Source organism: Macrobrachium rosenbergii, chromosome 59 (assembly GCF_040412425.1).
Source record: "Macrobrachium rosenbergii isolate ZJJX-2024 chromosome 59, ASM4041242v1, whole genome shotgun sequence".
Lineage (NCBI taxonomy): Eukaryota > Metazoa > Arthropoda > Malacostraca > Decapoda > Palaemonidae > Macrobrachium > Macrobrachium rosenbergii.
Window position 1 is genome coordinate 7,024,866 of NC_089799.1, and position 26,194 is coordinate 7,051,059.

Sequence of the window (26,194 nt, forward strand, 5' to 3'; positions counted from 1 at the left end):
GTTTACGGATTAGGATGCCTGCAGGAGCTATGAATAGAGCAGTGGTTATCCCTTGCTTTGTAACCAACTCACTCTTACTTAAGTCTTTAAACAAGTGTATCTTTTTCTCCTTACAATGTGGCTGTCAATGCTATCCTGTTCAAGGTACTCTTAGGTATTATCATGGTGGTTTATTGAACTTACTTGGTAATTAGAGTAACACCCATGAGACTGAGTAAAATTACTAGCACAATTGCTAGAACTTTGTCTTTTGTTGTTATATTTTGTATAATTTGTGTTTTAGTTATATCTATCATTTCTCAGCTTGGAGTAATGACGAGGTAAGTTTCAGAATGCTAACAAGATGTGAAAAGTTTATTATTTTATTTTTTTTTTTGCTTTTATTCTTAATTAGCCACTCCTGGACCGAGGTAAAACAAAAAATACCCAAAGACACCTCTTTAACTTTGGTTACTGTAACACGAAGCAAACTGAATTATGATAATCGTTTGATTCAAGTCAAAATATCTGCTTTTATTTTTCCAAAAAAGAATGATTCAGAATATTCAAATTTGTCATCATATCATTAGCCATTTTTAATTTTTTTTTTTTTACATGTGCCAGACATCCATTTATTTCCATTCTCTTTCTATTCTTTTTCCACTCTCTTACGTTCACAGGATCTATTAGAATTTCTTCCAGATTTCTGTTGCCATCATATCAAGTCAGCTTCAGACTAAGAAACCTTCCATTTATTTCCTTTGACTTGTTATTCTCAGGAATCAGAAACACACCACAATTACTAAGGAATTAAGCTAAAGATTGGAATGTTCAGAAACTTAAAGAAAGACCAGAGGGCACTGAGAAGTCTGAAGGACAGAAGTGACACGTACCTTTATCCAAGGTCAAGGTAAATGTTGAGGTCACGTTCAGAGGATGTATAAGATTCTCTGTAGGACTTTGAAACTGAAAGCTTGTTTGACTGTTTGAACTCCTGAGAAAAAGGGAATTATGTCTTTCCTTTACTGATGTCATGATACTTAAACAGTTGAATACTCCTAGAAGTTCTCAAAACTGTTCCTTTGAATGAATCTTTGTCTTAAGCCACTGGAATTTCTTCCAGTATCCAGTCAAGCACACAGAGCAATTCTGTGGACATAGCTTACGAATTATAAATGCACAGTTCATTCAGATTTTACTTCGACAACTCCAGTCAAACGCCATTCAATAGAAAGTGTTAACCACACTCGCTGTTCTTCTAAAAGATACATAATAACTTTATGAGAATGATTTATGAATCCACTCCCAAGCTACCTGCTCCTCCAAGGAAGACAGAAAATAGTTCTTTGGTTATTAACCAAACATGATGGAATTTATTCAACAACTTAACCTTGCTTAGGCTGCAATTGCAAATGAAACCATTCCATGGAAGACTATTCCTGCCGTACATTCTTCAGCTGTTTCTCCAAGTATTAAGGGAATATCTGAGCAAATTGTACTTAAAAGACAGTTATAAACAGTTGTTCATGCAACATTATTATTTTGGTTAATAAGTTGCAATCGGAAAAAACTCAGGTGTCATTTTTCTCCCTAGCATTTCATTCATGAACACAGAGAATAACGCAGTTCAGTCATACACTCCAGTATTTGTCTAACTTATAGATGTTAGGTAGTTACTGGAGACCATATGTGTATTTGAATAATTAATAACTACTCATACAAATGCGTGTATGCGTATAAATGTATCCATTATGTGACAGCAGTGCCTAAAGCATAATGTATCACAAGGCAAATCCAAGTACATGTAATTCAGATGCATTTGCCAGTAGGCCTATCAGTGACGTAAGGAACTATTCATGATCATGACTCTTGAAAGCGTATATAGAAAGTGATATGATGCTTTATTAATATTATGTTACCTCTTTTTATTACCCTTATATGAATAAGTTACTAAAACTAATTTCAGAGATCAGTCATTGGCTATTTCCTACATGTATCATAGCAATATGAGTCTCATAGAATTCTAAAGTACAAATAATATTAAGCCTATATATGTTTTTCCTATTAAACCTACCATTTCTTTATTTCAAAAGGTCTTCTTTGCATGCATGGAATTACTTTGAGCATTTCTATATTTTGTATGTAAGTGTGCTGTTTTCCCTGTGTTTCACGTGTCTTCAACAATGTTTAGGTTATATAATTCTTGGTGTTAGTTATTCATAAGTTTTAAGATGTTACTGAAGATTAAGTTTTGCAGCGTCTTCTCATACGTGCAATACATATATATATATATATATATATATATATATATATATATATATATATATATATATATATATATATATATATATATATATATATATATATATATATATATATATATATATATATATATATATATATTTATATTATATATACACACATATATATATATTATACATTATATATACATATATATATATGTATGTATGTATGCATATATATGTGTATGTATATATATATATATATATATATATATATATATATATATATATATATATATATATATATATATATATATATAAATAATAGTCTTCAACATTAGAATTAGGCAAGTTCATGGTATTCTGTGATAAACTAGCATAAAATAAATAGTATTTAATGGAGAGCTCCTTTTCATTCTATGAGTTTCTCTGTAATGTAACCATTAGAGATTGCTGAAAAAAAAACTAATATTTGCATGCATTCACACACTATGATCTCAGTAATTAACCGATTCGCTTATTCCTTTACCTGCTCATGCATCTATTAAGGAGAGTAGAGTAGATTACAAAAAGCAACTTTTTGCAAAAGTTACCACAGTCAATGATAGACACTCGGAATTTTTTCCATTGAGTGTGGTAACCTTGTCCCTGTAGACTGAATATGCAAATTGCATTAAGACTTATCTACAGTGAGACAAGCAATATTGTAAGGATTGCTGACCATCTTTCAAAGATTTACAACAGGTAAGCAAATTTTTTGCAATGTAATCAAATTCATTTTCTCACATGACAAGCCAAAGTAAATTCAGTGCAAAATACAGTATGCACAGAGAGAAACTCATAACACAGGCTCAGAAATATATATATATAATTTTTATGTCTAAAGGCTGACTTATGTGTAGACATCTAAAGTTATTATTATTGTTATCATTATTATTATTTTTTTTTTATTTCTGGTGGTTCAGTCATTTATTTTCTTACCATTGAGATTTCATGTTACAAATATATATATATATATATATATATATATATATATATATATATATATATATATATATATATATATATATATATATATATATAATTATGACTAAAAGCTGACTATTTGTAGACATCAAATATTATTATTATTATTATTATTATTATTATTATTATTATTATTATTATTATTATTATTATTATTATTATTATTATTATTATTATTTTGTATTTCTGGTGGTTCAGTCATTTATTTCCTTATCAGTGAGATTTCATATGTTACAGAAAAAATATATATATATTTAATTGTTATGACTTAAATGTAACTTATGTGTAGACATATAAAGTTATTAGTATTATTTTTATTATTATATTATTTTTATTTCCGGTGGTACAGTCATTCATTTTCTTACCAGTGAGATTTCATGTGTTACAGAACGTTCATTTTAACTGCAATCAAGTTGGTGATGCTTCTTAATGAATGCTTCGTTGTTCAAGGGTTTCAGAGCTTCTGTTGCTTAAATCATTTGCTTCTCTTGCGGTGAATAAATTACACAGCGCATTTTGAATTATCTTTTGTGAATCAACTCTCACTGACACGATAACCATCCATCTAAACTCGATGGCGTAGGCAACAGGTGGTTTTGTAGGTTGTAAATTTCAACATTGCTAAGTAAGACGTTTTTCTTTCTGAGTTTTTTTTTTTTATAAAATATAAAAAGAAATAAATCAATAAAATAATAAATATGTAAAAGGAAGAGTAAACACCATATCGTGTGATTGAAAGTCTCTGGTCTTGTAGATTTGTAGATTTCAACATTGCTGAGAAAGACGTTTTGCTCTATATTTTTTTTATAAACTATGAAGCATAAACAATTCAGTGAAAGAACAAACGTATGAGATAAACAAGTAGATACTATGCAAATAAATAAATGAATAAGTTAATAAATACAAGAAATATATTAGTTTGAATAAGGGTGTATTTGTCACGCCACTAGCAGTAATATGTTGTGAGTTCGGAATAAAGGGACGGAACTTCCTCGATCGTGAGAGATCAAAAAACAAAATAAAATTCTAAAAAATTTTACACCTTTTTTCAAATAGGGAAATCGAATTGTACATCCTAATTTACCATAATGGACGACACATAAATTCATTAACACTCATTCATTAATGTTAAAGGTGGAGATGGCATCGCCAAGCAGCCAGAACCAGTGGAAGTGGAAGCTGCCACAACGAAGTCAATGGCACCTGAAATGAAGGTGAGGCCAGTAGTCAATTTCTATGGGAGCTGACGGTAAATTTCCGCCGTCGACATCATTGTAACCAATGGTGGGGGCCTCAGTTGCGCAAGCAGCCAGTCACGATTAGCCTCAGCGATATCGGCTGTGGATATTTAACGTCAGCTCCCCCCAAAAATTACTGTTGATTCTAATCACATTAAATTATTTGGTTAATCATTAGAAGTTTTTATACCATTTTTATTTCCATGGCTCACGGTTATTTACGCTGTAATTAACAAAAAAAGGGTTAATTTTAAAAAGATTCATGTTTCTTGAAGTTAATAGTGACAGGTATCTTCTGGCCAAGATAATTTTACAATTTCTTTAATAAACTGCAAGCAAATTTTAACGTTTTATTCCTTCCAGCACCAACTGTCTGTAAGTTCCATGAGCCATTTTTTGCTTATCAGTCAAGTTTACATTGCAGAAGCTGTGATATGTAGTGAGTCTGAAGTTTTGAAAAATGTCTACTTTATAAAGTCTTCACTGCTACTTACCTAACTCAGATTGCTTACCATTTCCACCAACATCTATACTGCCCTAAAATGGAAAACTGCAGTATCTGCAAAATTTTCGAAACTGAGATATGCCACCTATTGGGCTCGTGAAACAATAATACACAAGTTACTGCAGTTTCAGAATGATTCTTCAATGCTTTATTTAGGGGCGTCCCATTTGCAGTATCTGCAAAATCAGTAGTAAGGCAAGGGGAAACGGCATTATCTACCATTTCTCTCAGTTTTTTATTTTTGCAGGCACTGCAGTCTTCCATTTTAGGGCAGCATAGGAGGCGCTTCAAACGATTCCATTTACTAATTCCAGTCCTTTTTGCTCTAACATTTTTCTGTTTTGTATTTTTTAAGATACTGCAGTCTTCCATTTTAGGGCAGCATAGGAGGCGCTTCAAACGATTCCATTTACTAATTCCGATCCTTTTTGCCATTTCTGACTCCCTTTGCCTCTCCTGAACAGGACGAAAACGAATCTCCCTGGACAATGCCCATCGGAGTATGCGAGCGGATCAACTGGGCCCTAACACTACCCCTTGTGGCATTCCACCATTTCACGACCCCAGACTGTCGCACGGAACGCTTCCGACGGTGGTTCCTGCTGACCTTCATCCTCAGCATGATATGGATCGCCCTCTACTCCTATATCATGGTCTGGATGATCACTATAATAGGTGAGATTCGACCTTGAAATAGGTCAGGGTCACTCGCAAAGTAGGTGAGATTCGATCATGATATGGGTCAGGTTCAGTCATGATGTAGGTCAGGTCCATTCTTGAAACAGGTCAGGTTCATTCTTGAAACAGGTCAGGTTCATTCTTGAATCAGGTCAGGTTTAATCATAGAGGACATGAGATTCATTCATGATATAGGCCAGGTTCAGTCATGAAGTAGGCCAGGTTCAATCATGATGTAGGTCAGGTTCATTCTTGAAACAGGTCAGGTTCAATCGTGGAGCACATGAGGTTCATTCATGATATAGGTCAGGTTCAGTCATGAAGTAGGTCAGGTTCAATCGTGATGTAGGTCAGGTTCATTCTTGAAACAGGTCAGGTTTAATCGTGGAGCACATGAGATTCATTTATGATATAGGTCAGGTTCAGTCATGAAGTAGGTCAGGTTCAATCGTGATGTAGGTCAGGTTCATTCTTGAAACAGGTCAGGTTTAATCGTGGATCACATGAGATTCATTCACAATGTAGGTCAGGTTCAGTCGTGATGCAAGTCAGGTTCATTCTTGAAACAGGTCAGGTTCAATCGTGGAGCACATGAGATTCATTCATGATATAGGTTAGGTTTAGTCATGAAGTAGGTCAGGTTCAATCGTGATGTAGGTCAGGTGCAATCGTGATGTAGGTCAGGTTCATTCCTGAAACAGGTCAGGTTTAATCATGAATCACATGAGATTCATTCATGATATAGGTCAGGTTCAGTCATAAAATAGCCCAGATTCAGTCATGAAATAGGTCAGCTTCAGTCATAAAGTAGGTGAGGTTCAATCATGGAATAGGTAAGATTCAGCCATGAAATAGATCAGGTTCAGGTATGAAATAGGTAAGATTCAATTATGGAGTAGGTAAGATTCATTCATGAAATAGATCAGGTTCAGTCATGAAGTAGTAAGATTCAATCATGGAGTAGGTAAGGGTCAGTCATGAAGTAGTCCAGGTTCAAACACGAGACAGGTCAGATTCAATCATGGAGTAGGTCAGATTCAATTGCGAAGCAGGTCAGGTTCAATCATGAAATAGATCAGATTCAATCATGATGTATGGCAGGTTCAATCATGAAGTAGGTGAGATCCTGTCATGGCACAGGTGAGATCCAGTCATATATAGGTCATACCCAGCCATGAAATAAGTAACATTTAATCGTGGAATAGGTCAGATTCAGTCGTGAGTTACATCGCAGATGAAATGTCAATGCTTTGTAAGAAGGAAGGGTCATACCTCAGATATGTTATCCAGTATCTAAGCCACCTATGTTTTAACTTTCTTCAGGACAATAAAGAACTTCAAAGAGCTCTGATTGAGACCAGGATTCTTCCAACACCCTGCTAACTTCTCCCTTCCCTTCCCACCCACTCACACCCAGATCCTGGATCTAACATGAGATGGGAATAATCAGTCGTCAAAATCTGTTTATAGGGTGTTTTTGTAGCTTCAGGGTATGTGAAAGAATGATATTCATATTCATTAGTCTGTAATGGTAATTGTGCTCGTGAAAGTCACTGTCATTTTATTATATATATATATATATATATATATATATATATATATATATATATATATATATATATATATATATTCACTGTCATTTTATTATATATATACATAAATTTCTGACTCACATCAGGATCAGAACCCAGGTCTTTCAACTGAAAGACGAGACCGCTGCCAACCAGGCCACACAAGTGGTACTCATGGCCCAACTCCTTTTATGACTTGTGTTACCTGGTTGGCAGCAGTCTCGTCTTTCAATGGAAAGACCTGGGTTCTGATCCTGATGTGGGTCAGAAATTTATATATGTATACATATATATATATATATATATATATATATATATATATATATATATATATATATATATATATATATATATATATATATATATATATATATATATATATATATAACAGTCTTGGACATGTCGAAGGTAGCGTTTTCGTTTTTAAAAAACACAATGAAAAATAAACCCATGTATCTGCAAAGGCCTTTCATGGCCTGTTCCCACATTTTTAAACGCGCAGAATCCCCAGACGCTTCGTCTCATTTATAGATAACTCCTTTTTTTTTTTTTCTATTCCATGGGAGGATGAGAAATAGCAGGTAAACAGAAGATCGGTAAAGGCTTCCATCTATCTAGCTGCCACCTGCAAATTTGTAGTTCAATTTTTAGAAAAAAAATGAAAAATAAAAAGAAAACTTTCGAGGGTCTGCAGCTAATCGCCCTAAAGAAACATTTCTGCTGTATTATATCCTAAGCTGACTAAACACATATGTGTCTGATTGGCTATTCGACAATCTGCATTGGTATATCTACATACACACATATATTTGTATATGTAAGGATTTATGTATAGATCAGGAATTATATTCATACTCTGCAAAATCCTGTGTGGTTAGCTTATGATTTAACAGTAGAATATAACAGTTTTTCTTTGACACGTTTTATTTTTTTAATGGATTTACATAGAATCGTTTTACAGATGTTAGTATGGTATTGCAACAAATCATTTTATAGGTATATATGCACAGATATACATATACATACATACATATATATGTATGGTATATGTATATATATATATATATATATATATATATGTGTGTGTGTGTGTGTGTGTGTGTACATATATGTGTGTATTATATATATATATATATATATATATATATATATATATATATATATATATATATATATATATATATATATTTATTTATATATATATATATATATATATATATATATATATATATATATATATATATATATATATATATATATATATATATATATATATCTTGTGTATGTGCCACCTCACTTGTTTTCACGATGGTAAAATCATTCATTGTAATTCAAGGTTTCAGACTGAAGAGCGTCCCTTACAGCAAAGGACAGGAATGCCATTCATAACTTTAGTGCTATGATTTACAAAGATACGTGTACACAAAATATTGCAAAGATTCATTTAATGGCACAATCTAATATTTTCCTCCAGGTTTCACCCTCGGGATCCCCGACACCGTCATGGGTCTCACATTAATCGCGGTTGGAGTGTCTGTTCCAGACGCCCTCTCATCTTTATGCGTTGCTAAGCAAGGCGAGTATCCCCTAGTGTTCTGATTTTTTTTTTTTTTTGTGGATGTTGGGCTGCAAGAATCCTAAGGTCTTCCAGGTCTCTTGAAGGACCCTTAAGCTGACGTTGACATTTTTGGGAGGTCTCTGTTGGGTTCCAGAGTCTTATGGTCCACAACAGACCTCTTGTATCCTTTCAGTACTTTATACTATTTGAGGCAAGGACCCAAGGTTAATCCAGCTCTCGCGTTTTTTGATGATTTAATTGTCTGGTTTTTCAAATCATTTAATTGTATATTTAATAAATTTAATTGGATTGAGTTGGTAATTAGAGTAAACCATCCAGCTTTCGTGATTTTTTTATTTTTAATTATTCTTAATGACTAAATTATCCACCTAATTATTTTAATTGGGACGAGTTACTAATTAAAGTAAACCATCCAGCTTTAGTGCTTTTTAATGACTTATCTATTTTTTTAAATTATTATATTATCTATGTTAAATCATTTAATTATCTATTTAATCGTTTTAATTTGGATGACTGGCTAATTAGATTAAACCATCCAGCTTTCGTGTTTTTTAATTACTTAATTATCTAATTATTTAATTACCTAACTACTTAATGATTTAATTTTCTATTTAATCATTTTCATCGGGATGAGTTAGAGTACACTTACCAAAAGGCTAACACAACGGAAAGTAGAGAATTCACGCAAAAGGCATGAAAAGATTTGTTTATCCTACGTCATCGGGAGCGACGAAGTAATGTTTCTCATTCTCGCAGGTTTTGGAGACATGGCCGTCAGCAACGCCATCGGGAGTAACGTCTTCGACATCTTGTTGTGTTTAGGTCTCCCGTGGTTCCTAAAGACAGCTGTAGTTTACCCGGGCACCACCGTGCCTGTGGAGAGCAGAGGTATTTACGATCTTGAATCTATTTCCTGAAAGTCGTGTGCTTAGATTCTTATATACAATGTTTACCTTTGTTGAAGTCGTGGAAGTGATACGTCAGTGTTGTTTCTAGTAGGACTTAATCATGGAAACATTGAATACAAATACTATCAAGTAAAGAGGAAGGAATTCTTCAGACGGTTCAACTGTAACCTTTGTTCTTTATAAGTATAGTGTCCAATATACCTTTTCAAAAAACAATGAATTTGCAAAATAACGAAAGTGAACTAAGCAAGGAACTCCTTCCCAGGACTGGAAATCAATAGCTATGGTACAACCCAAAAATCATGAAAAAATGTCAAGTGGTCACACAGCGCCTGGCTAGTCTACCGAAATTGGCCTTGAAGCAAATCACAGTTGGGGCGAGAGTAACTATAAGGAGGGTTATATAAAAACGACCACCCGGTCTTTTGCATTACAAATCCAGGTGTTTAGATTATCCGTAATGACCTCTGCAATTTCCAACTTCTCAGATTTTTTGGGATACGATTTTTATTGTTATACTGCTACAGAGTTGACGACTGCAAGTGTTGCTGTTTTCCTGTGCGCTGAAAAGCTTCTCCTCTCGCCCTTAACCTCTCATTATTCCTGTTTCATACAACCAGATTGTTGTCTACCAGATTCTATCACGTGAAACAACTGGGAAAGGCTAATAATTACTTTAGGCTCGTAGGCCCTAGCCTCAAAGGAACACCGATCAAAATGATCCTCAACAGTGGTCCTTTGCCAGCTGCGCACATCAGCTAACTGAAAAGTGAAATGGAATATGTAATGTCTTGAGCGCTAGTACTACTGCTCAGTATTGATTCAGCCCACGGTGACATTAACGGAAAGCTGTATGACTTCTTATTTTCTCAGAATCATATCCAGCCGATGTCAACAAAATCTCAACTCTTAATGCCAGACAGTGGAAGCGAAGGAGAACGCTCAGATGCACGGAACTGTGATTTCCACATTAAAGAAGATGCTGATGAAAACTCAGCGTGGATTATGATGAAGATGTATTTTTCCCCACGATTAAGTACCTTGACCGCTGCAAGTTTGTTGAAATTATAGGAGTTTGGTTCTTATTTGGAATGGCTGATTTCAATAATTTCGCGTTCATCGAAATATACTTCATTCGTGCCATTGGCTTTGCAAGTCCAAACCTAATACAGTGATGACTATTTCATAATTGCATCTTTGTATATATATATATATATATATATATATATATATATATATATATATATATATATATATATATATATATATATATATATATATATATATATATATATATATATATATATATATATATATAAATAATATGGATATATATACACTGTATATATGATATAATACAGTATACACTATATATATATATATATATATATATATATATATATATATATATATATATATATATATATATATATATGGATTTAGACAGCTAATCCCATATTCCCCGTGGAAAAACACTGACTTCATTATTACTTCAAGCAAAATTACAAGTGGAAAAATTAATGGATCAGTATTTACAAACTGCAATCACACATTTGCATGGTCATGAATTTATTGGGTATTAATTGATTATTATGCTAATGAGTTATTGAGGAAAAAATGCAGCATAAACATGTTTACCATTTCACTGAGACAACACATGGTAATCATCATCTCTTTTGTTGAAAACCATCCATTACTTTCTTCTTAAAAGTATATCACTCTTTGAACGTGTAAAGGAAACGAGCCCTGTCAGCAAATTTTGCATGGTAGCGACATGAATAAATCTCCAGTGGCCTTCGCTGCAATTAAAACCATCTTTGAATGGTCCAGGGAGATGAACTTCAAACATAATACTTCATTTCTCTCGGAGGCTGAGCCGGCCCGCATTTTTCCGAGATGTAACCAAATAGCGGGACCTATCCCTCAAAAAGTGGGACGCCATATCTTAAAAAATGACCATAGAATTTTCTTGAAAATAATCTCATATTTCCCGCACCCAAATTCCCTAAAACTATTAATTTAACCAAACCTAACCTAACCTGGGGGCATGGCAAAAAAACCTGGGCTGGTGCAATACTAGCATACATCTCTGGAATTTGCAGCCGGCCCTTGTTCCTTCTACATGGAAGATTCCTCGGTTTTTCAGAGGTCCAATCAATCTCGGCTCAGATTTGATTTGAATCTGAAACTACGACAGAGAGACAGCTAGCTAGAGAACTCGGCATGAAAGCAGCAAGCTGCCTTGCTGTCCAAAATATGACATGGTCCTTCTTTGGAAGGGCTCAGTTTTTGTTAGTGAACAAGATCAGTATGTCTAGTGTTGTGTATATTTATTTCCAACTTCTTTTGGAGAGCATTTGTATCATCAAGAGGACCCCTATAATATATCTCAAAGAAATCTCTACATTTTACGGCTAGAGAAGACAGTTAATATATTTGTCTTGAAAGAATAATATTAAGAATGATATGTAAAGTTAAAACCAATAAGGAATTAAATGCACCATGTGAAGAAAATGTTGTACATAACATGAAAGGTTAAAATTCAATTTGGCTTTTAATATCTAGAAATCACTTCGTTTTAAGCTGTTTATACTCATACTCATGATATTGATCATAAAAAAATGTTCTTGTCTATATTATGCACTTCTATACATGTGTATGTATACAGAAGTACATGTTCAATCAGGGAGTGTAACGTATAATGCAATGTACAGTACATATAACGTAATGTACGTATAACGTAACACTCTCGGTGTCTATTTACTAATCCACTCACATCTTTCATTCCAGGCCTTACCTATTCCACAGTGTCTCTGTTTGCCACCGTCGTGTTCCTGATCGGCTCGACGCACCTGAACGGATGGAAGCTGGACAAGAAGTTAGGCGTCGTACTAATGGTTTGGTATCTAATCTTTATGCTCTTTGCTAGTCTCTACGAACTTAATGTCTTTGGTTACTTCAACCCTCCCGAATGTCCAAGCAACTACTAGATGACATTGCTGTATCTGCCGTGAGCCAAACGCGAGATGGATGTGAGCGGGAGAGGGAGGAGACTTATTTTGCAATGCTGTATTTCACAGGCAGAGGAGAGAAAGCTCAGTGATGATGCGTTAGGTGTCTCGTTCGAGAGGATAATCAAAATATATCTCTGGGCTGCTTCATTTAGTTGATCTCACGGCCATGGGGCAGCAGCCTTTGTTGCATAATGTGGCCCTGTAGTGAGTGATGAGCTTTCGACTGCTGGCCAATAAATATTTTTGACGAGTCAAACCCTGATTTCCTGATTCGAATTCGGAACGTTACGTAGTAGTTTGTTATGACTCATAATAACAAGAGCATCTGCAGGATAACATGATCAAAAGATATCATTTCTTTGCTAGAGGTTAGTCTTAGAACCTGCGAAGACGCGTTCTGTTTGAAAGGTGGTCTGCTCGGATAAAAAGTGACTCCTCGCAGTGACGCTTTTACGTCACCAGGCCAAGCTGCTTTTAAACCCTAGGCTCACTCGGGAGAAGAACAATGCCTCGCGTTTATCTTAACGCAGCATAAACAAAATCCTGTCGCCGAGAAGCGGATGTAGCCTGCCAAATGAAACGTGTCTTCGGCACAAGATTCTAAAAGAGTTGCAGGGGATTGTTATGTTTGCCTTTACACATTGACATTGACTTTACTTTTGATATACAGTATAAGCAATAGATTTTTCTAACGTTAGTATGTATGCCTCAAGCGTAGGAGATTTGTATATCATATATGTTATACGCGCATGAGTCTGCATGCGCGTGTAAGTATATCATATACGTACAATTATATTATATAATGGCTCTTTGTGCGCATGGAATTTGGAGAGACGGAGCGTCAAGCTGTTATTTCACCTAGTATATAGAAATGATAACCGTCTTTACAGGAGAGAATTAACGCATAGGATTGATTCCGTGGTTATAAGATAACCTACCTGAAAACAGCAGTTGTTTTGGCCAGATTTGCATTCCCAAATGGATAATTGATATACATATAAAACGGTGTTACCTCGTCTGAGATTTTAACCCTTGAAAGTTCACCCTATTAGATGATAAGTCCCAACCGAAACCACACCTGAGTCGATGTTCAGAAGTACCTGAGGTTAAAATGAATCCCTGTTTTTTGCTAGCGTCGATTTTCCCGAGTGATGTCCAGCGCATCCGGTTGATTGTCAAGTAGTTCGTACCAAAACGACATCTGAAGTAAAAAAAAGCTACGAGGATGATGTCTTTAAACGCTGTAGAGATCGTCAAATCTTCGAGTGGAAGTCTCGAAGTCTGTAAGTTTAGGAAGAAGTCGTAATTCTGTACACGGAAGAGAAATGGTGTTTACGATATTCCTGAGAACTGTATGGTGCTTTAAAGAGCAGTAACCCACATTCCAACGCCCCCCCAACCCTCCCCCTTTTAGAAGACAAGACAAAGATTTTCCTCCGTCTTCCTTAAAATAAGTTTTTAGGAATCAAAGGCTTTAAACAATTCCGCAACGGCAAACTAAGATAGTTAGAGAAGAAAAAAAAAAAAACTCTCATATTTGTAAGATTGTGGGTTCTGTGAGATACTTTGTAAGTGCGTCGCTGACGACATATCAGACTGACCCTGTTTACTGCATTTTTTTATCATTTTTAATCGGATTGAGGTTATTTCTACTGAAACACCCTGCACTGATCTGCCTGAGGAAAGGATATGACTATAAACAAGCTAAAAAATTTGTCAACAATGCTAAAAAAATTTTAGAAAATAACCTTTGATGATCTCTGTTTTGGGGACAGCGGGCACATCAATGATAAATTGTTTTGTCACAATCAATGCATAATGACTCGTTGATGACTATTTTTGTAACGGAACGCGAAAGGAAATTTGCATAATAGGGTTTTTTATAGAAATGTTGATCAAGGGGAAAAAAAATTTTAAAAGTTCACTAGGGGCTCCTTGTTAAACTCACTCGCCTTCTACCTTTCATCATTGTTATGTGTATACAATGTATACATAATGTAGTGAGAGATGATTAAAAAAAGAAAAAGAATAAGTCTCCCATTATATCTTTTCCATTGACTCTGAGAGTGTGTCAGTGAATTTACTTGAATAATATAACTAAGATAGTGATGATGCCTGAGTTCTGAGGCCACACACACTTTTGGGTGAGTGTCTGTCTGGAAGCGAATATTTAAAAGTGTATAATGAGAAACATGTGCCATATTTTCCAGTGCCACCTCTAAAAACAAAAAACAAAAAATTTGTAAAAAAAAAAATGATGTTTCTTATTCTCTGTATTCGTGTTGTTCCCCATTAGGTAGAGGCTATACTTTCTGTATACTTACGATAACCTCGATCTTTTCAGTGCATTAGTGATTTGGATGTTATTGTGAACATTGTGAACATTGTGCATGTCCCTTGAGCCCTCCGGAGTACGTATCAGTCCGCCATGACTTACAAAAAAATGCGCTACTGCAGACCAGATTCTTTGAAACCCTCTAAGACAAAGCTATATCGAAGATTACAGGGTCAGAAACGGTGTAATCGCGTTGAAATTTCTCGAGATTTCGTATGGTCTTTAATAGCTTGTAGTTCATGGCGTGCTATGTTTGTTAATCTTCTACGACGTTCTAAATCATGTTAGGTATCTTATAAGGCGACGACAATGTACGGCGACGGTGTCCAGTGAATTTTGAGAGAAAATGAAAAAATATAAAAGGTCAGACTTCTTGTCGCAAATAGCGTCGTGCCATGAGATGACTGATTTTCGATGGAAGTGTGTTTCCAGCACATACACGAATACATACATACATACATATAAATGTCAATTGCGTGCGCACAAATATTTTTAAAAATGACCACACGTCACTTGTGACCTCATGCCCTTCGTCCTATTGGTCTCCAGAACTACTGTACATACATATACTGAGGTATCTCATACCTCTTAGTCATATCGCCTAACTTAATCCTTTCACTAACTCTGCCAAGCATATTCCCATCTCTCCTAACACTCACGAACTCGAAGACGTATTAATTCTTTTTTTTTTTTATGGATACTTTCGTCCATCACTCTGTCCCCCATCGAGGCTCTGGGTTTATGATCGTCTCATTCGGGTTGTATACATGTGCATTATAAGAAAAATTAAATAGATATGAACTAAGGGCATATGGCAGATAAGGGCTCACTGACTCAAGAAGCCTATCGTCACAGATAATCTTTACCGTGATAAAAATCTGCCCTCTGGAACGCAGGCACTTGTAAAAAAAAAAAAAAGGAACCTTTAGACCAAGTTACATTCCGCAGTGTTAAACTATTGATAATGATGATTACTGAACAGGAAATTTTAAAAACAGACAGGAAATCAATTCATGGCATGTTAAATCAAAGGGGAACACTTATGGAACACTTTATGATAAAAGACAAGAATCTGCCCTGTGGAGCGCAGGTACTTGTAAAAAAAAAAAAGGTAGAGGAACATTTAGACCAAGTGACATTCCGTAGTGTTAAACTATTGATAATGATGATTGTTGAACAGGAAATCGTAAAAACAGACATGAAATCAATTCATGGCATGTTAAATCAAAGGGGAACGCTTATGATAAGGGGTAAAAAGCGTTAAAATTACTCAAATTTAGGGACAACTTCCTCTCGTTCTCATCAGCCAGGGTCACGGTGAGAAAACGCCTGTTTGTAGCACTTTTTAATACGACCATTGTTGAAGAGTTGTTGTTAAAAAACTAACCAGGTCGACGTTTTAGAAAATAGAATTCCGGTAATAAAAGTTAGTGTTAGAAATAGCCAAGTTAGATTTACAATTAAGGAGACCAGGAAAGATTCTCAGCTTCAATTTGACCTAGAAATACGTGTCCTCTTAGGAATACGTTTCCTCTTAGGAATACGTTTCCTCTTGGGAATACGTTCCTCTTGGGAATACTTTTCCTCTTGGGGGTACGTTTCCCCTTGGGGGTACGTTTCCTCTTAGAAATATGTTTCCTCTTGGGAATACGTTTCCTCTTGGGAATACATGTCCTCTTGGGAATACATTTCGTCTTAGAAAGACGTTTCCTCTTAGGAATACGTTTCCTCTTAGGAATACGTTTCCTCTTGGGAATATGTTTCCTCTTAGAATTACGTTTCCTCTTGGGAATACTTTTCCTCTTAGAAATACGTTTCCTCTTAGAATTACGTTTCCTCTTAGGAATACGTTTCCTCTTGGGAATACGTTTCCTCTTGGGAATGCGTTTCCTCTTAGAAATAAGTTTCCTCTTAGGAATACGTTTCCTCTCATCCCAAGTCAGAATTAGCCGCAGATTGTCGTTCTCTGGTCTTGAATAACCGAGGACACAATTTGAGGACAATTACAACTAATTTATCAAATAAGAGCAGCATCCAAAGATTCGTTTTTTAGATAGATGACAAGCCTACAACATAAACAAGACATAGGGGCATTTGAGTGCAGCCTTGCGTCTGTCTTCCAGATGAAATATTGGTCGGCCTTTTCAAGGGCTTCCGCTCTGGGAAGAAATCCAGAAAGATTTCCGGGGGAAAAGAATCGCATATATATATATATATATATATATATATATATATATATATATATATATATATATATATATATATATATATATACACCACAGTGTATCTGTATGTGTGTATGTATTTGTCCGTATGTTTGCCTACACTGTCGAAATTTATATGCGAATAGAGAGATAAGTTGTTTGTTGGCAAATGGTGCGGTATTTTAATGTCGTTATATATTGTGAAGGATTGTATACTAGGATTTACTAGGATTGCATACTACAAATTAATGCCTTCCCTTACCTAGGAATAAGTAGGGATTCAGGCAAGAGAAAAAGCCTGATTAATATATCATGTACCTGTGAGCGTTCTGTGAATATTGGAGCATCAAGTAAAAAAAAATGTAAGTGATTATTCATAGTTTCATTTATGTTGTAATGTACTGTCTGTGACTGCCTAATGTATGCTATGTATTGTTTCCGCATTTTATTAATCAAATCGAATCGTTACCGCAAGGATTCGAGTCTTGAAAGGTTAAAGAAATAAATAAAAAATTTCTCCAGAAATTCGGTAAACTGGTGTGTAGATCTAATCCGTTTGTTAGTTAACTTTTTTCATAAAAAAAGTCTTCTTCGCTTTATGCTGTCAATAATCTGAGCTAATTTCAAATGCTATGAAAGACAGCAATCTCTTGACGTATTACATAAATTGAATATTATCATATTTTTTTGTCTCAAGAAGAAAGAAGCCAATCAGTCGACCATTCTTCAAGCAGGTACCTGCAAATTTCTGAGTGTTCAGTAGGTCATTTAGCTTTCGCGTCTCAGATATAACGTTTGAGTCATCCAGAGGGAGCATAACACATTACAAAAACTGAATAACCCTCATCTACTGACTTCTGACATATTCCTCGCCTCCGAAGACTTAATTCAAGCCATAAAGAAAAATACTTTACTCTCGACCGCGACATCTGACACCAACTAAGCGCTAGGCTTCCCAGCTGGCTTCTGCTTTCTGCAAAGTTATCGACCCTTTAGGAGTGTTTACAAAAATGTTGTTCCCATACACATAAGACCCTAGTAACCTTTTATGGAGTTTCGTTACGATTCACCTTCTGGATATATATTTTTACTCAACATCCTGATTTATTCATTACGATAGTCCAAAGCCATATTACTTTCTTAGCTTCGAAGACTTCCATCTACTTACATTTTTCAGTCTCGATTCAGAATTTGTTCGTGAGATTAAAAACAAAGACATTCTGATCCTAAGTCAGTTGATGGCTTAACACTGTAACCTCGTTAGGACAAACGTGCAGTGGACTATGAGTTTTTAGTTTCAATGTTTTGAGATTTCTGTAGGAGGCAGATCAAACATTATGGCGTTTGAATTGAATGAAACACGTAATTGCGCGTAGACATTTACTCCGACGGAACTGGTAACGTAATAATTTTAGGTAGTCTGAGCTTATAGGAAATTGATCAGCTAAACAAAAAGGAAAAACCTTATTGGTTTATCTCGATTTTTCGTTCTTACTTTCAAAGCTTTAGTCATCTCTCTCTCTCTCTCTCTCTCTCTCTCTCTCTCTCTCTCTCTCTCTCTCTCTCTCTCTCTCTCTCTGTCCCTATAAGATTACATTCGTTTGATTAGCTCCCAATATGTCACCTTTCTTACTTGAAAGTTACAAAACGATTCTAATATTTCTGAAGTTTCTGATCTTAACATTCAGCTTTTGCCTGTCCGCCAGAATTATAATTACATGAAAAGAGTTGCTTGAAGTGTCCTGCCTTCGTAAAATGTAAATACTGCTGATGTTCCAGTTTTGTGAGGAAATGAACTCAACAACAATCGTAACGTCCCTTTTAGCTAGAGCTTTCATCTCCCTCCCTGTCACGTCTTCCTAATAGGCTACAGTGTACTCTGTTCCCTCCAAGCTGCTATATGGTCCAGTATCGCCAGTTGGAAAAAAACAATAAAGAGAAATCGTGTCTTCCTTGTCTTCCTCATATTATGAGCTTTCGTCTTCCCATGAGGATGGCCCTTCAGTCTTCCTTCTCCATGGATTTTGGACTTGAGGCTTACGGCACAGTCTGTGCCCAGTGATACAACTTCCTTTCTGTTGTGCATTATTTCGAAAAGTCTTGATCTTATTTTGGGCGGTTGCATTTTTTCAATGTGAGTCAGAAAGGTAGAAGCCAATTGGGGTTAGGTGTTCGTATGCTTTCTCTTTTTAAGGATTGTTAAGAACTCTAGCTCAGTTCGATCAATAAATACTTACTTTGGGGAACAATAAATATAAGAAAACCAAAGGATAATAAGAAAAAAAGACATACGCTCGGAATACTCATTTCAATCTACGTAACAACCAAGCGAGACCATTTTGCCGTAAAGAAAAATATTGCAGAAAGCTGTAACAGCGATACCAAAAATAATTCTTATGATTAATGACCAGAGATTCAGAAGAGTAATTATTTTACTTGATGATAACCATAAATAAGCTATAAAACTTCGTATCGAGGCTTAAATGATATAACCTACACAGAGCAAAGTGTGAATCACAGGGAAAGTAGGTTATCCTCGACGAATCCGACGAATCGCGCACTTACTCGGATACTGTGAGGTGGAGCTGCGGATGAATCACGGGAAGTAGGAGTTTTGACGGTTATGAATCACTAATACGTTTTTTGGAAACGCACAAAGCTTGCCACGAATCACGGGTAAGAGAGAGAGAAAGAAGAATTGTCTCTAAACGCTCATGAATTGCGATCATAATGTGCATGAGTATTTAGCAGGCTCGTTATAGCCTTAAAATTGAAAGAGGGTAAACGAGATATTTCAAATATTATTTTTAGACATCGTCATGATTCTATTTACTGAAGCTCAACCGACATCGTTCTCAGTGGCATTTATAGTTATATAACTCGTAAAATGGGATTTCTCTTCCTTAAAATGAAGGTTATGGGTGAATATATCTATCAAATATTATTATTATTATTATTATTATTATTATTATTATTATTATTATTATTATTATTATTATTATTCAGAAGATGAACCCTATTCATATGGAACAAGCCCACAGGGGCCATTGCCTTGAAATTCAAGCGAAATTCAAGCTGCCATTAGAAAGAAGTAACAGAAGGTAATGGGAAAAACAGCCTTTAATATTTAAGCCATGGACGTGGCTGCGATGTCTACCTGGGTCCTAATGTTTAGTCCTCCCTGCTTTAAAAGGATAAAATGAATATCCTCGATGTTCACTGCAGGATAATAGTTAGGATGCAGGAATCGCCATGAGGGAGAAATGATCTATGACTCTCTTACCCATCTCTATAAGTGCTTGTGTGGCTTGTGTCCGCATATAGAAAATTGTGGCCTTTAAAATCTCACCTATAAACAGAAAAAAAAGAGATATATTTAGATTTCCATTCTCTCTCGCAGCTTGTAGACTACTTTGACAGGAGCATAAGTACAGTGACAAGGGCATTACCAAGGGCAGTTGGTGACTCAAGCTGATATTCCCCAAAATAGCGAGAAGTGCGTCATGCTGGGAATACGATCCTTTCCCCTTGTAGATTACAGGAAGTGGTAGTCAAAAGTAATAAATCTGAACTAATTAGCATAATTGAAAATAGATTTCAATATAACATTTCAGCAATGGTGATGGGGAGCTGTTTATGCCATATTTTTGGGTACGAATGCCTGGCATATGCACAGGCATAAGAAACTTTTAACATACAGTAGATGGCTGTATGGAATAGGTAGAACAAACGGGAGGGGGTTTCCTAAATGTGCATGTACCAAATGCACCCTAATTCATTTACCTTTAAAAAAAATGACATTAGCATTAAAAGATGATAAAGGCACTGGATGAATAAGATTTCCTAGTGGATAACAGATATGTTAGAGCAGTGTGAATAACCAAAGTAGGTGGATAAACTGACAGAATTCTAATTTTGAAAGAAATATCAGTAACCGACCAAGATTGAGGTGAAGCTGACAATTGAGCTTTTTACAGTGGATACCATTCCATTTAGAAAATAAAAGATGCATAAATATATCTTTTTTTTTTTTTTTTTTTTTTTTTTTTTTAGATTTCAGTTAAAACAAGCCGCCAAGTGAAAATGGGGCGTGGGGCTGGGGGAGACTTTAACGAGACAAAAATTTAAGAAGCCATGGCCAAGTTCTGCTGAGAATGTCCCTGAATGAATAACGGCTATAGGCTAGATGATTACAGGAACACTTTTGTCATTAGTCCCTAACCGCATGACGATATTTTGAGCTGGTGATCCTGTACCCCTGGAGGGTTTACCCTTACCCCCATATAACCCCTCCCCCCATATAACCCCTCCCCCCACACGGCCGCAAGAGCAAAAAAATAATAATAATAATAAAAAAATTTAGAAAAAGGACGACGGAAAAAGTCTGGAAATGTAGTAAGTGACGAACAAAAATTTAAAACCGATCAAGATTCAGGATAAATACTAAGAAACTGATTATGTACTCCGCCATATCGTCCAAGGATTTGGTGTTAGATCCTCCTTGAATCTCTCTGCGTAGGATGCAGGAGTTAAGTCAATTAAATTATATAATGCGTCTTTATTTAATATGTATAAAGAGAGACAGAAATAAACTTTCATTCCAAAGAGCGAATTGTTACTGTGTGAAAATACCTTGACAAAGACTTTCTCATAACTATATTGATTATTGATGACAAATAGACGCTCAATCTGAAGCTAATGGGATATATTGTTGACATAGCAGATGATGTTGAAATTCTATCCATATTTCCCACAGTTCTGAGGAACTTAAAAAAAAAAAACTTTGAATGTATGGATAATACTGGTTGTCTTTTAATATCAATGTTTTCCTTCCTTGCTGTCATGAGGAAACAAAAAGTGTGATAAGAAAAAGTATGCTGAAGGTAACCATATATATATATATATATATATATATATATATATATATATATATGTTTTATTATATATATATATATGTATATATAATATATATATATAATATATATATATATATATATATATATATATATATATATATATATATATATATATATATATATATATATATATATCCTTAGAGTAATCCTTATGAAACCTGTAACCAAGAAATCTTCAAATTTGATCATAAAACAAGCGAAATGGGATTTTTTGGGGATCGATTTCAAGACATAACAATTAACATCTTTTGTATTATGACATTAATCATTCCCGAAGCTCCATTCCTCACAATTCTCATTCCTGGTGATGACGAGAAGGAATTTTCACAATTTTTCGTTTTAACGCCATGATTGTACATCTTTTCAGGAATTCGAGTAATTGCTGAAAAAATTTATATGAAGGCCAAAACGTTGAAATCCAAAAAAAAACAAAAACAAAAAATTATGATTATGCTTTTAAGTAAAAGTTATTTCTCTATTACTGAAAAAATAGGTAGTGTGTGTTCAAGGATTTTTTCATTCCTGTAAGAAAATCTTTAGATATGTTAATCCCCCCCGTTTTAGTAATTTCTCCTGAAACCAGATTCCTGTCCAGTAAGTGTAACAGTATTATCGACCATTATATTCAATTTAAATCTCATAAGAGACTGTTACAGCTGTATTAACCTTGAACAACCTTCATTAACGATTACATTCTACTAAACATGAACCGAATTAAAAGACGCAGGTTGCTGAATCCGCTTGGGAGCACTAGGCTCAGACAAGAGAGCCCTTGATAAGGGAGCGTTCACAGAAATCGCATGTCATTGAGAAACCTGTCTTTTCGATTAAATGCTTTTGTAGTCCACGACTTTTTCATACAAGTGCTAATATGGACACTAAAGTCTGTACGAGTACATTCTCGAACGCTTGTAGTACCTAACTTTCAGATCCTGCAAAGTTAGCGGACAACGTAAAAAGAGAATATGATGATTGAATTCAGAACAATCCTCCTGCCAGTCAAGAAATAGTCCGTAGATGGTAAATGCCATCGCTACACACCATCAAAACCAAAGGGCTATATAAACGTGATTCAGCTCAACAATGAATGTCAAGCATTCACAGTTTTGATAATGTTATTTTTCGAGCCACCTCCGTAGTCGTGTCATTGGACCTGTTACGTAGTTTTTAGATGCTTGTAGAACTACGCGAAATAGTTTTCCCGCCGAGCGCTGGGAGAGCGGGTTAATTAAATCTTGTCAGATGCATTTAGGATCAGTCCTCAGATTCTCTCGTCGAGTTTGTTTTGGTTCTCTTAGCTGACACTACCTTTGATGAGCCAAATGTTATGTTCTCGAAGTCACAGGACTCTCTCGTAAGGAACAATACTGAAGAGCTACGTGAGAAACAATACTAAAGAGCTAACAGGAAAAAATCTAGTCTTCATCTCTACAGCTGCACCTATAGTACTAATGCGGTTAGTTCAGAGAAGTTCTGTTATCATTGGTGTGCCTAAATCATTTCTTTAACTCTTTTTTTTATCTCTTACGCTACACAGAACTGTAATCCCATAGTATTTCGGTGCTATCATAGAGGTTGATACCCTATCATCATTTGGATTCAATACGGTTTTCTGCTAGGAGTAGCTAGCTGGGTTGTGTCAAGTTTACAAAAAGGCCTTGAAAGTTGTCTTTCCGTTAGATAACAAGTCGTCGATACATGCTATCTGGCATTGGCTTCTAGCTGTGCTTAGATTATATATATATATATACACACACCCCTTTGTCTACCGCCAGTTTCAGTTTATAAAAGAAATAGTTACATGTGAGGACAGTGCCTGAAGATGTCTTTCAGAAAACATTAAAAAAGAAGAAAGGGTCACGAAAATGAGGGCAATTAACTTAAAATATATGTGGCTTAAGTCGATCTCCACGCATTCGGAGGAGCTCTCTGAAGCGTGGCAATTCAGCTGTTATGAAGAATCCAGCAATTTGGAAATCGAAGGGAAGAGCGCGAGAGTGATTTATCTCGCCTCCCGTTCGTTTATGCCAGCGGAGGGAGAATGATTTCCTTATCACGAATCATTCTTCGTCTTCTTCTTTCTCTACTTCTCTACATCAGTGACAAAGCAGAGGAATGTTAAGTTTTATGACACTCGTTGTTTGAACATTTTCAAATTCTAGTGAACAGTTCAAGGGATATTTATAAGAGTTTTTTGCCGTGATAACAAGTAGTCGAATAAGCATGGATTAAAATAACGTTATTTGATATTAGAGAAAAAAAAACCATTCAGGATTATACGTCATTGTTGATGAATCTTAGAGATCAAATCATAGTTTTGTGCATTATTGTGCTCGTCCTCGACCCTGGGAAAGAAAAGAAGAGGTTGGGTCTAACTCCTCCTAGAGAAAGCTGGTTGGTTGGTTGTTGGAGGACGAGGTCAATCCACTATGCTAATACCTGCCTCGCGATTAACTAGCCCTCGGCGAGGTAAGACGGGATTAACCTCTTCTTTTCTCATTTAGGGAAGAATTATTAAGACGCATTAGATAAAAAAAAAATAAGTCTCGTTGGCGTGTTTGTAGGAATTTTACCTCCTATGTATTATCATTGTGTTTGTAAATAAAGACTAGTAGTTTCACATGGTCTTTCAAGTTTCCTTCCAATTTAATACATGTATCAACATTTTGTCAACATTACTTTTATATATATATTTATGATTTTTTTTCCGCAGAGTATCATTCTAATGAATGTTAGCAAGCTGGTAAACGAGAGATCTTTCATTTCAGAAAATTAAGGTTTCATTGAGTTGATAAACTTGCTATGGTTTGAATTGAAAAAAAATTAATTACCCAGTCTTCAGTTCAAGCAAATGAATATCAGGTAAAACAACTGAACTTTAATATCGCTGAAATAACTGCAAAATTATTTTTTTTAATAATGTTCCATTTTTTAATAATGATACATTTTTTAATGGCTAAGCAAAGAAAAGTGTATAATGCAAACAGTGTTCTTTTTCTATAATGGTTGACATGTTCCAACTTCTTATTAACAACCAGTAACCTGACATTGCTGGTTGCCTTAGAAAAGCAGAAATACAGTATTTCAGTGTTTCATGTAAAAGGAGAGAGAGAGAGAGAGATCCTGAAGAATCCAACAAAAGGTGAGTACGTAAAATGACTTTATGGAAAACAAAAGGGTCAAATTTAGGCAAAATCTTCAGCCATTTACTTAAAATGAAGAGTAATTAAGAGGCGTTCCGGCTCCAGTTGAGGTCAGTAAGTTCCTTGTATCAGTTGATTCTGAACATCAGCTTCAGTGTCAGAGTGTCTATAATGTTCAAAGGTTATCACTTTTAGGGACCAACTCTGTGGTATTTGGACATAATAGCACCAGCCCCCAAAGGCACATTCGTGGGATAACTCACTCCTGGAAAGATTTAATGTCTAATAACTATTTGAATATTGTCACTACAAGTGGTCGCCAAATAACGCTTTTCAGACACTATGTATACATAGTAGTTCGATAAATATCTTAAAACTGGACTCACTATATTATGGATACTTACCACTTTACCTTTTTAAAATTTTATTTACTTTAGCTAATGTATATCTGCTTATATTCGAGAAATTGTTAAATTACACGCATTAGTTTCGGCTGAATAACTTTTAAAAAAATCATCTTCCTTTTCCCATTTATTCAATGAAATCACCAGAATATCATAATGAACAATAGCTCTACATTCCGAAAGAAGAGTCTTCACCCCAGAGTCCCCTAGACCACTGACTTTGTGACGCCAACGATGCTCCAATTAACCTTATGTTACCACTTTTCCTACTTTCTCCATGACATTAGAGGCCGAGTACTAGGCGTTCCAAGTCAGCTGGAAGGTCAGCAAGCTTTCACATGATACTAATCTTACGGCCATCAATTGGCGGCTCGATTTTTACGAGCAAAAGAGTAGAGTCATCCACCCGCTTAAGCCATCAAAGGATGTCAATAACACAAAAAAAACACTC

The 26,194-nt window shown here is 35.3% G+C and overlaps 1 protein-coding gene across 2 annotated transcripts in view; it reads left to right on the forward strand.

Annotated features, from left to right (window-relative positions):
- Positions 1 to 18,768, forward strand: part of LOC136837477 (probable sodium/potassium/calcium exchanger CG1090) — a 222,266-nt gene extending 203,498 nt beyond the window's left edge. For both annotated transcript variants that reach the window (XM_067102267.1, XM_067102268.1), the window contains 5 exons: positions 4,383 to 4,462; positions 5,456 to 5,666; positions 8,715 to 8,816; positions 9,576 to 9,707; positions 12,518 to 18,768. In XM_067102267.1, coding sequence (XP_066958368.1) covers positions 4,383 to 4,462; positions 5,456 to 5,666; positions 8,715 to 8,816; positions 9,576 to 9,707; positions 12,518 to 12,717 — 725 coding nt within the window. In that variant the 3' untranslated portion in view covers positions 12,718 to 18,768. The remainder of the gene's footprint in view (positions 1 to 4,382; positions 4,463 to 5,455; positions 5,667 to 8,714; positions 8,817 to 9,575; positions 9,708 to 12,517) is intronic.
- The last annotated feature ends 7,426 nt before the right edge of the window (positions 18,769 to 26,194 follow it).